The following is a 12,823-nucleotide window of genomic DNA, read 5'->3' on the forward strand; positions in this document are numbered from 1 at the left end:
CAGGAAGGTTCCCGGGAGCTGAACCTTGATCAGCAGCAATTTCAGAGACTAAATCAGAATCAGTAGAAGAAATGATTATACCAGGAGGCAAAATACAAGCAGGATCTTCCTCCGAAGGAGGGCTGGCCATGAAGCTACGTGACAGGGCATCGGCCTTAATATTTTTAGACCCAGCCCTATAGGTAACCAAAAAGTTGAATCTGGTAAAAAATAGCGCCCATCGAGCTTGTCTCGGGTTTAGCCTCTGGGCAGATTCTAGGAAAACCAGATTCTTGTGGTCGGTAAGGACCGTTACCTGGTGCCTAGCCCCCTCCAGGAAGTGGCGCCACTCTTCAAATGCCCATTTAATGGCTAAGAGTTCACGGTTGCCAATATCATAGTTACTCTCAGTTGGCGAAAACTTCCTGGAGAAGTAGGCACAGGGACGGAGATGGGTGAGGGACCTGGTAGCATTACACAACCCAAAGGGCATGACGAGGTATTCGAAATGACCTTCGGGCGTGTTAAACGCAGTCTTCCACTCAACCCCTTCTTTGATTCGGATAAGGTTATACGCCCCCCGTAGATCAAACTTAGAGAACCATTGGGCCCCCTGAACCTGATTAAAGAGATCAGGAATCAAAGGAAGGGGATACTGGTTCCTTACAGTGACCTTATTCAAGTTACGGTAGTCAATGCATGGCCTAAGACCACCATCCTTCTTCCCTACGAAGAAGAAGCCAGCACCTACCGGAGAAGTAGAGGGGCGAATGTAACCCTTGGCCAGGCATTCCTGGATATACTCTCTCATGGCTTCATGTTTGGGACAAGAAAGATTAAATATCCTACCCTTAGGGAGCTTAGCTCCTGGTACCAATTCGATAGCGCAATCGTATTCTCTATGAGGAGGTAACACTTCGGAGGCCTCCTTAGAGAAAACATCAGCGAAGTCCTGAACAAACTCAGGTAGCGTGTTCACCTCCTCAGGGGGAGAAATAGAATTAACAGAAAAACATGACGTCAAGCATTCATTACCCCATTTGGTAAGCTCCCCAGTATTCCAGTCAAACGTGGGATTATGCAACTGCAACCAGGGAAGACCTAAAACTAAATCGGATGATAATCCCTGCATCAACAGTACAGAGCACTGCTCCAAATGCATGGAGCCAACAAGGAGTTCAAAAACAGGGGTATGCTGTGTAAAATAACCATTAGCAAGAGGAGTGGAGTCGATACCCACTACAGGGACAGGATTAGGCAAATCAATCAAAGGCATAGCTAGAGACATAGCAAATTCCACAGACATTATATTAGCAGAAGACCCTGAATCCACGAAGGCACTGCCGGTAGCAGACCTACCACCAAAAGAGACCTGAAAGGGAAGCAAGATTTTATTACGTTTCATATTTACGGGAAATACGTGTGCGCCCAAGTGACCTCCCCGATGATCACTTAGGCGCGGAAGTTTTCCGGCTGCTTATTCTTGCGCCTAGGACAGGTGTTCACTTGATGCTTGTCATCCCCACAATAGAAGCAGAGACCATTCTTCCTGCGGAACTCTCTACGTTGTCGGGGGGGGGCACGGAGGCCCCGAGTTGCATAGGAACCTCTGAGTCTTCCGTGGAAGAGCGAAGCAACGGGACCTCGGGAGGCATCATGGGGGAGTTAGAGGGGAAAACACAAAAACGTTCAAGTTGTCGTTCCCTGAGACATCGGTCACATCGTACCGCTAAAGCCATAACCTGGTCAAGGGAGTCAGAAGAGGGATAGCTAACTAGCAGGTCTTTCAGGGCGTTCGACAGACCCAACCTAAACTGGCACCTTAAGGCAGGGTCATTCCACCGGGAAGCTACGCACCACTTCCTAAAGTCAGCACAATACTCCTCAACAGGTCTCTTACCCTAACGTAAGGTCACCAGCTGACTCTCGACAAAGGCAGTCCTGTCAGTCTCGTCATAAATGAGTCCGAGAGCAGAAAAGAAACGATCTACGGAGGAAAGTTCAGGGGCGTCAGGAGCCAAGGAGAAGGCCCACTCTTGGGGCCCTTCCTTGAGGCGGGACATAATTATACCCACCCGCTGGCTCTCAGAACCTGAGGAGTGAGGCTTTAAGCGAAAGTAGAGCCTACAACTCTCCCGAAAGGAGAGAAAAGTCCTCCGGTCCCCTGTGAACCGGTCAGGCAACTTGAGGTGGGGTTCAAGAGGTGAGGTGAGGGGTACTACCATGGTAGCGTCAGGCTGGTTGACTCTCTGAGCCAGGGCCTGGACCTGTAGCGAGAGACCCTGCATTTGCTGGGCCAGGGTCTCAAGGGGGTCCATAGTAGTGTCAGGGACCAGGGTAGACTAGGTATTTGGCTTGTGATTATGTAATGATGGGGGTAGGGAAACGGACAAGTGAGCCCTAATCTACCCGCCACTCTGTCCCTGCCTACTTGCAATGACCCGCCCTAGGCGACGGGGTACAACTGGGCGGCGGTCCTTACGCTCAGTAAGTGCACGAGACAAACAGACAAGGGTACACAAGGCTAAGGGAAATGGGGCAGTTGCCCATGGCAACACCGTGAGCAACAAGAGTGGTGAACGAGCCGAGTCAAACCAGGAGTGAACGAGGTACCAAACGCAGAGCAGGAGAGTAGTCAGTAAGACAGGGTCAGTATGGAGCAGGATCAAATAGTTAGAAGCTGTAGCTGGGCCAGGAAACCACACGAAAAGAATCACAAGCAAAGGAGGAACAGGAAAGGCAGGTATAAATAGACAGAGGGCGGGAGCTAGCTCCGTCTGGCCAGGCTGCGATAGGCTCTCCCGCTCCTAAGCCTGCCATCCTGAGTGGTGGAAGATGGAGTCAGTCTCAGAGACATAGACAAAGGTGCAGACTGATTACCTATGGGCGTATACACAGAAGTTGTGCCTGGCAGATCCTTTACAACTATGCAGGTTCACAAGGCTGCTTCGAAGATCTGATCTGAGGTGAGTGGACAGCTGCTGCCTTCTGGGCTCTCCCTCTCGACGCCGGCCTCGGAGCTGCACAGAATATGGCGCACGTGACATTACAATGTGTGTGTCAGACTTCAGTATAGTGCCAAGGCCGGCGCAGAGAAGGAAAGTCCTGACATGCCAGGATCACGTCGGAAGTTTTGGGAAATGACAAATACACAACATGTATCTAATTCATCATATATCTAATCTATCACAAAGTATGCACCTCTCTGATAAAATAGGCACATTTTCAAACCCTAGACTACCTCTTTGGTGGACCACTGTGGTACAAACTGATGTTAAAAACGGATGGTAAAAACTGTTGTCAACAAACGACAACCGATGACAACTGATGATTTTGTAGTAAAAATCTTGAAAAAGCCTGAAGGCTACTGATACATTTTTGCATCAATTTTTTCTTCAGTTATAATCACTTGAGAGAAAAAAAAAACGATGCTGATGCTACTGATATATGTGAACGCACCCTGAGGCCCCATGCACACGACCGTATTTTCATCTATCCTGAAATACTGTCCGTAAATACGGTTCCGTAGGCATTGGTATTTCATCCGTATATATGGAAGGGTGTCCGTAAAATGCGATCCGTTTTGCATCCGTATTCCATCTGTATATACGGATCCGTAAAAAAAAGAGAGAGGATCCAAATGATGTCATCAGCATGTTGCATAGCAACGCTTGCATAAATATGGACGGTTTACGGATACACATCCTTAGCCGTCCGTATTTACAGAAGCTCCCATAAACTTCTATGGGAGAGTCCTTGCCATAATTACTGACAAGAATAGGACAGGTTCTATAATTTTTTCAGCACAGACACCTATCAGTAAAAATACTGAAAGGTGTCCGTAGCCAATAGAAATGAATGGGTCCGTAATTATTGTCAGTAATTACTGTTCGTAATTACTGATGAAAAATACTGTTGTGTGCATGGGGCCTTAGACAGCGTAATATTATCACAGTGGCTCACATTGTGTGAAAAATATGGTGGATCTTTAGACACTTCTGTCTAACTCAGTGGTTCCCAACCGGGGTGCCACGAGAACCGTTTTGTTTTTTTGCTACAATCTCCGCCCCCGACGCTTACTTCAACTATGCTTGTAGCAGACGTGACGCAAGCATCACTGCTACAAGTACCGCCCACCACTTCCCACTAACGGAGGGAGAGGAGCCATTAATGCTGGGCAGGGTAAGTATATTTTCTATAGTTTGTTAGCAATTGTGTGAGAACTGGAGCCAGGGGAATGCTGGGAGTTGTAATCCTCTCCTCTTATACCTCTTCCCTGTAATGTCCTCTGATATCCCATAATAATGGCCTGGACATGCTGGGAGTTGTAGTTCTCTCCCCTTTACCTCCTCCCTGTAATGTCCTCTGATAACCCATAATAATGGCCTGGACATGCTGGGAGTTATAGTTCTCTCCTCTTATACCTCTGAGTATAATGGCCGCGTAAAAGATGCCCCGTGGGAATGGAACACCGTTTTTCCTATTGAAATCAATGGGCAGATGTTTGGGTACATTAAACCCCCGCATCTTTGGAATTTTTTTAGGGCGTTTATGGTCCCCGAATAGCAGCTGAAAATAGCCTGTGTGAACATACCTTTAGAGTGTAGTGCTTTTTTTTAGCAGTTTTTGGACGTTTTGTAAACAATTTTTTTTCAGGGGTGCCTTGAGCCTCAAAAGGTTGGGAAACTCTGGTCTAACTAAACAACCTTGGAGCTAGCTTAGTTTGCGACAAATATTTGAGCCAGAAAATGTCTAAAAAAATTTGCTAAAACAAGCTAAAATCATGCCCATTTTTTACAAATAAGAACTATAGTGTTGAGCGAAGCACAAAACATCCTGTTCTTGCTGGCACACACAAATAATGAATTTCTTGCAAGTAACATGCAAAACAGAAACAGTTACAAACTAGACAGAACCAAGGGGCAGTAAACATAATAAATCTGCCCGTGGGCGTGAGCTTGGCCTAATGGTGAATGTGTATCTTGTTGAGAAGTGTTATAATAGGGTATAATGGTATATTCATTTGGAACAACAGTGGTACGCTGCCTGCTGCATCAGTAATATATCTGAAAAGAGAAGGTCAGTAAAACTGCATAGTAAGTACACTTGGTTTAACTACTATTGTTTCTAGAACAGTTTCTTTGGAAAACCGCATACTGTAGCAGCTAGAAAATATTGGGGCAACCACATGACAATACCACTACAAATTGGACAGTATGCCGTAAAAAATGTTGTTTTTGTCTGCATTGTGAGATGGCACATATAGCCTTAAATAGACCTGCCACTAGGTCATATAAATTGAACTGTTTTTACAGACCTGAATAGCGCTGTCTCCCTGATTCCAGCGCTGTTTTTTTTAATTGACCCCCTTTCCAGAGATATGGCCCACTATTGTGCAGGCTTCCAATATGCTAATTTGATGTAGTTAGCCAACAGGGTGGAGCTAGCTTACCTGCCTCTGATGCTGACCAGTCAGCGCGAGGCAGCTTGAGGGTAGTTCGCTCCCAGCTGGCTAACTACAATAAATTAGCATATTGGCAGCCTACACAATAGTGGGCCATATCTCTTTAAAGAGGCTCTGTCACCACATTATAAGAGGCCTATATTGTACATAATGTGATCGGCGCTGTAATGTAGATTACAGCAGTGTTTTTTTATTTAGAAAAACAATCATTTTTTACTGAGTTATGACCTATATTAGCTTTATGCTAATGACTTTCTCAACACAGCACAGCACAGCGAGATCTTGCTGTGAATGACAGCTTACAGCGTAATCTCGTGAGACTACGCCTGCTATGCTGTAAATCACAGAGACGCTACAGAAGTGGTCAGGATTCTGAATACACATCCCGTCCTGGCTGGAGGTAATGTATATTCATTATCCGGAACTGCAGTAATGTTAGTGTGTGTGTATGAGGCTGCAGATAGCGATATATCTATATCGCTATCTGCAGAGTAAATGAATGGAAAGAAGTGTATGATGCTAATTGGTCACTGATTGGTCAGCGTCATATATTTCTCTCCACAACGCCCACTTGGTCATATAGTCAAACACGCCCAGTTGTCCATTGAGAAACTAATTAGCATAAAGCTAATATAGGTCATAACTCCGTAAAAATGGTCGTTTTTCTAAATAAAAAACTGCTGTAATCTACATTACAGCGCAGATCACATCATGTACAATATAGGCCACTTATAATGTGGTGACAGAGCCTCTTTAAGGTGTAAACACAACAGTGGGCCAGCGGGCCATATATGACCTAGGGTCAGGTCGTCTTTGGGGCCTGAATCACACACATAGTTTTTGATGTCGTTTTTGGTTCAGTCTTTTTTAGCCAAAGCCACAAGTGGATGCAAAAGAAAGGCAAGGTATAAAAAAAAAAAGACTAATGCATTTCCTTTCTTTTGAGTCCACTTCTGTGTTTGGCTCGAAAAACTGATCCAAAAACACAGCACAATATGCATGTTTTGCTGTGGATTCACTGCGGATTTCACCCCTTTTACAATGAAAAGTCTGAAATCTGCTGTAAGCATCCCTAAGGCTGGGTTCACACTGTGTTTTTGTTGCGTTTTTACCATGCATTTGTTTTTTGTTTGATAAATGCCCATTGAGAGACCTGGGAGCTTGTCTACCAAAATAAAAAAAAACATATGTTAAAAATGCACAGTGTGTACCAAGCCTAACAGAATAAGCATTCTGCACATTTGAAAATTCTCAGCATGCTCTGATATTCGTGCAGAAAATGTTCCATAGCATGTGAATGTGATTTGTTCAAATGTCATCTAAATGGCTGGGACTGAAATCTGCATGGTAAATCCGCAGTATTTCCGTCTCGTGTGCAGGGGGCATTATAAGTTGAGTCACTGTCAAATAAAACGTTTTACAAAATGATCAGGATGCTTACAGATAATATAAATTGGTTATTTTCTATTTCTAGGAACTGATATCAGCAAAGATGAAATAAAAGCTGTGTCTGAGATCTTGTATCAGTCAGACTTGAACAAAGCAGCAGAATCAGATATTAAGTTGAACAAACAGGAAATGTCACAAAACACCAAAAAAGAAGATCTGTGTGCTGAGCCGTAAGTTCTGACACATTACAGGCTTTCCTATCATCAGTGGAGTTGGGGAGTAGGGTGGGAGTTATCAAAACTAATGTAAGTGCAACCACTGATGCCTATAAAGGGATAAAAACAGTATTCTTCACCTTTGACGTAAAAAAAAAATAATAATCATCATATAATTAGATTGCTATGAGTCAAGGGATTATTAGCCTGCAGCGTCCACATTCAAATGAATCACTGTCTATGTAACACATAAATGGGCCAGGTCACCAGAGCAATTGCCAATCTGGCTCATAGAATGGCGAGGGGCACCCAATAGGGAGCCCCTATATGAAGTCTGTATGTCTTAAAAGGGCATATGTAAAAAAGGAATGTCGGGATGAGTATATTTGTATTTAAAGAACAATTCAAAAATTACCTTCCCATGTCTCTTTCCCGAATCTTCCTCCAAAAACACTAAATAAACAATAATCCCAATAAAACAATCTATGATCCAGCATCAACCTCCTCTCACTGACCCCAACCTACTGACACTGACAGATTTCGACAAGACTGTGGGAATCCGGCAGTATCATCTCCCATCGTCATCTTTTGTTAGTAAGCAATAGCTTCTCAAGAAATATTGATTAGTGAATTAGAATGGAAAACTCTATTCTTACTGGACATTCCCCTTAGTTTACCCCCATAGACCCACATTTTCTTTTTCCTTGCTGCAGATGAATGATATTTTACTGTACTGTTGTTTGTCAAGTATTTCAGCAGATTTGGAGTCCAGTGGCTGAAACGAGCAGGCAGGAGGATACTAATAGCAAGAGTAGTCAAGTAGCTGTCCAGGTTCGATACACACTTATTATTATTATTTTTATAATTTACAATGTGATCTTAAGGCAGAGATGTGGTCACACAGATAAGCTGCAAGAGGTTATAGGGTGAGGCAGAGATGTGGTCAGGAAACAGTCCAAGTTCTGTACACAGATAAGCGAAACCGGTTGTAGCGTGAGGCAGAGACATGGTCAGTAAATAGTCCAAGTTCGGTACAGAGATAAGCGGCAACAGGTTGCAGCGTGAGTCAGAGACGTGGTCAGGAAACAACTCAGGTTCGGTACACAGATAAGTGGCAACAGGTTGTAGCGTGAGGCAGAGACGTGGCTGGGAACCAGTCCAGATAGTCTTTCTTTATCTACTTCATTACGCTCCTCTTTATCACTGTCAATGGTCGAACGTTAAGTCCCCTAGTGGGACTTGAAAAAACGTGTAAAAAAATTGTAAAACATATAATAAAAGTTTCAAGTAATAAAATAAAATACAATCGCCCTTTTCCCTTATCAAGTCCTTTATTATTGAAAAAAAAAAATAAACCATACATATTTGTACGCGGTGAACAGCGTAAAAAAAAACCCATAAAAAACGATACCATAATTTCTGTTTTATGGTCACTTTGCCCTACAAATATCTGAATAAAAAGTGATCAAAAAGTCGCATGTATCCAAAAATGGTACCTATATAAACTATAGCTCGTCTCGCAAAAAACAAGCCCTCATACAGCTGCGTCAACGAAAAATTACAACTTTATGGTTCTCACAACTTGGCAACAGAAAAAAATACATTCTTTTTACAAAAGTAATTTTATTGTGCAAAAAGTTGTAAAACATAAAAAAGTGCTATAAATTAGGCATCGCCGGAATCAGATTGACTCACAGAATAAAGTTAACATGTAGTTTATAACGCATGGTGAACGCTGTATAAGAAAAACTAAAAAACTATGCCAGAATTGCAGTTTTTTCGGTCAACTGGCCTCACAAAAAATAGGATAAAAAAAGTGATCAAAAAGTCACATGTACCTCAAAATGGTACCAATAAAAACTGTAGCTCGTCCCGGAAAAAAAACAGCCCTCATACCACTACGTCTATGATAAAATTAAATTAATGAGGGCTTCCATATGTCAGGAAATAAAAAAAAAATACGCGGTTGTGCAGCCCAAGGGGAACATTTTTGTTCTGTTTCAAGAGGTAAATTTCCACGGACCTAAAATTAGGGAACCAGGAAGGGGAGGGCCCAAACATATCTGCTGGAAGCGAGGGTACCCGTATTATACCAGGACAACACTTTCCAGCAAAATTCCCAGAACTGCAAAAGTGCAGTGTGGAGAAAAGTGGGATAAGAAATGACATCATTTACCAGTGCTACACTGGCCTGTGCATAAAGGATTGTGTCACAGTGTAACACACATCTATGGATTATTTTACTGTTTTTTTTAACCCAATTATTATACCACCTGACAATGCACCTTATGTACTCTGCCGGCTTACATGTGCCCCCACATTATAAACTGAAATACAAGTAAGACTCCAAACAAAACTACTACCAAGCAAAATCCACGCTCCAAAAGCCAAATGGTGCTCTCCCCTCTGAACCCTATAGTGTGCCCAAACAGCAGTTTACTTCCACATATATGGCATTGCCATACCCGGGAGTACACTTTTAACAATTTTTTGGATGTGGGTCTGCAGTGGCACAAGCTGGGCATGACATATTTGCCACTGAAATGGCATATCTAGGGAAAAATTGAAATGTTTACTTTGCACCATTCGCAGCACAATAATTTATGGAAAAGTCTTGTAGGGTGAAAATGCTCACTACACCCCTTAATAAATGCCTTGAGGGGTGCAGTTTCCAAAATGGGGTCACTTCTCAGGGTTTTCTTTTGTTATTTAACATCAGAGCCTCTGCAATTGTGAACCAATACTTAGTAAATCACCAAATTAGGCCTCAATTTTACATGGTACTCTTTCACTCCTGAGCCTGGTTGAATGTCCAGGCAAACAATTAGGGCCACATATAGGGTTTCTAAAACCAGGAGACACAGCATAATAATTAGAGAGCTGTCTTGTTATGGTGGCACAAGCTGGGCATCACATATTGGCATATCTATGGAAAAAAAATCCCATTTTCACTCTGCAACATCGAGTGCACACTAATTTCTACAAAACACCTGCAGGGTTAAAATGCTCAGTATAACCCTACGTGAATACCTTGGGGGGTATAGTTTCCAAAATGGGTTCACTTCTGGGGGGCTTCGACTGTTTTGGTCCCACAGTGGCTTTTCAAATGTGACATAGCGACTAGAAACCAATCCAGCAAAATCTGCACTCCAAAAGCCAAATGGCGCTCCCTCCCTTCTGAGCCCTTTTGACCAAACAGCAGTTTATTACCACATATGGGGTATTGCCATACTCGGGAGAAATTGCTTTACAAATGTTGGTGTTCTTTTTTTTCCTTTATTTGTTCAGAAAATTGAACATTTTGAGTTAAAGCTATGTCTTATTGAAGAAAAGGGATTGTTTTTATTTTCACTGGCCAATTCTAATAAATTATATGAAACACCTGTGGGGTCAAAATGCTCACTACACCCCTAGATAAATTCCTCAATGGGTGTAGTTTCCAAAATGGGGTCACTTGTGGGGGGTTTCCACTGTTTTGCTCCCTCAGTGGCTTTGCAAATGTGGCTTGGCCTCCGCAAACAATTCCTGCTAAATTTGAGCATCAAAAGCCAAATGGCACTCTTTCCCTTCTAAGCCCTGCCGTGTGTCCAAACTGCCGTTTATGACCACATCTGGGATATTGTTTAATTCGGGAGAAATTGCTTTACAAATGTTGCAGTGCTTTTTCCCCTTTAGGGCATGGCCCCACGTGGCATATTTCTTCAGCAACTGTCCGCATCTGTTGCGGATCAGCCCAAAATGTGCAGTGAATTGATGCGGACTGGCCGTTGCGTATTGAGGTGAAAGTACTTCCCTTCTCTCTATCAGTGCAGGATAGAGAGAAGGGACAGCACTTTCCCTAGTGAAAGTAAAAGAATTTCATACTTACCGGCCGTTGTCTTGGTGACGCGTCCCTCTTTCCGCATCCAGCCCGACCTCCCTGGATGACGCGGCAGTCCATGTGACCACTGCAGCCTGTGATTGGCTGCAGCCTGTGATTGGCTGCAGCCGTCACTTGGACTGAATCGTCATCCCGGGAGGTCGGACTGGAGGAAGAAGCAGGGAGTTCTCATAAGTATGAAATTCTTTTTTTTTTACAGGTTGATGTATATTGTGATCGGAAGTCACTGTCCAGGGTGCTGTAACAGTTACTGCCGATCGCGTAATTCTTTCAGCACCCTGGACAGTGACGTCGCCTAGCAACGTTCCCGTACTTACGGGAGCCCCATTGACTTTCTCAGTCTGGCTTTAGGCCTAGAAATACATAGGTCCAGCCAGAATGAAGAAATGTCATGTTAAAAAACCAATACGCTCCGCAGCACACATAACATGTACATGACATCTGCGGACTTCATTGCGGAATTTAGAATCTCCATTGAAGTCAATAGAGAACTTCCGCAATGAGTCCGCAACCAGTCCGCCACACGTCCGCAACATCCATTGTATGCTGCGGACACCAAATTCCGCACCGCAGCCTATGCTCCACAGCGGAAGTTTCCGCATCGTCTAAACGAACACTACTAAGCAGTGGAAGGCAATGGAGAAACGGGTCCGCTGGAGATTAACGCTGCGGAGTGTCCACAGCGGAATTCCAGAGCAATTCCGCCACGTGGGGCTTTGCCCTTAGTCCTTGTGGAAATGAAAAAACATTAGCTAAACCTACATTTTCTAAGAAAAAATGTAGATTTTAATTTTTACGTCCCACTTCCAATAATTTCTGCAATAAACCTGTGCGATCAAAATGCTCACTATACCCCTAGATAATTTCCTTGAGGTGTTTAGTTTCCCAAATGGGGTCACTTTTGGGATATTTCTACTGTTTTGGCTCCGCAAGAGCCCTTCAAACCTGATATGGTGCCTAAAATATATTCTAATAAAAATAAGGCCCCAAAATCCTCTATGTGCCACTTTGATTCTGAGGCCTGTGCTTCAGCCCATTACCACACTAGGGCTGAATGGGGGATATTTCCTAAATCTGCAGACCCTGGGCAATAAATATTCAGTTTCATTTCTATGTTAAACCTTTCTTTGTTACAAAAAAATGGGTAAAAAATGTATTTCTGCAACAAAAAAAAAGAAGAAATTTGTAATTCTCACCTCTACTTTGCTTTAATTTTTGTGAAACGTCTAAAGGGTTAAGAAACTTTCTCAATGCTGTTTTGAATACTTTGAGGGGTGAAGTTTTTAAAATGGGGTGACTTATTGGGGGTTTCTAATATATAAGGCCCTCAAAGCCACTTCACAACTGAACTGGACCCTGTAAAAATAGCCTTTTGACATTTTCTTGAAAGAGTGTGAAATTGCTACTAAAGTTCTAAGCCTTGTAACATCCAAGAAATACTTAAGGCTGTTCAAAAAACAATGCTAAACTAAAGTAGACATATGGGGGATGTTAATTAGACAACAATTTTGTGTGGTATAACTGCCTGTCTTACAAGCAGATACATTGAAATTTATAAAAATGCTAATTTTCTCAATTTTTCGCTAAATTTTTGTGTTTTTCACAATTAAATACTGAATGTATCGAGCAAATTTTGCCAGTAACATAAAGTCCAATGTGTTACAAGAAAACAGTCTCAGAACCGCTTGGATAGGTGAAAGCATTTCGAAGTTATTACCACATAAAGTGAAACATGTCAGATTTGAAAGATGAGGCTCGGTCAGGAACGTCAAAAGTGGCCAAAGAGGGAAGGGGTTAAAATTGTTTGTGTTGCAAAGTTGGAGCACCTTATATTTTCACACTGTTTAACCATTCAGTTACATGACATTTATGCTTAGCTAAACTCAGATTTATAGC

General features: G+C 42.9%; 1 protein-coding gene across 1 annotated transcript in view; it reads left to right on the plus strand.

Annotated features, from left to right (window-relative positions):
* The window catches only part of ENDOU (endonuclease, poly(U) specific), a 78,349-nt gene that overhangs the window by 33,748 nt on the left and 31,778 nt on the right, over positions 1-12,823 (plus strand). Inside the window, exon 7 of the mRNA XM_075851065.1 lies at positions 6,918-7,062. Coding sequence (XP_075707180.1) covers positions 6,918-7,062 — 145 coding nt within the window. The remainder of the gene's footprint in view (positions 1-6,917; positions 7,063-12,823) is intronic.

Source organism: Rhinoderma darwinii, chromosome 2 (assembly GCF_050947455.1).
Source record: "Rhinoderma darwinii isolate aRhiDar2 chromosome 2, aRhiDar2.hap1, whole genome shotgun sequence".
NCBI lineage: Eukaryota > Metazoa > Chordata > Amphibia > Anura > Rhinodermatidae > Rhinoderma > Rhinoderma darwinii.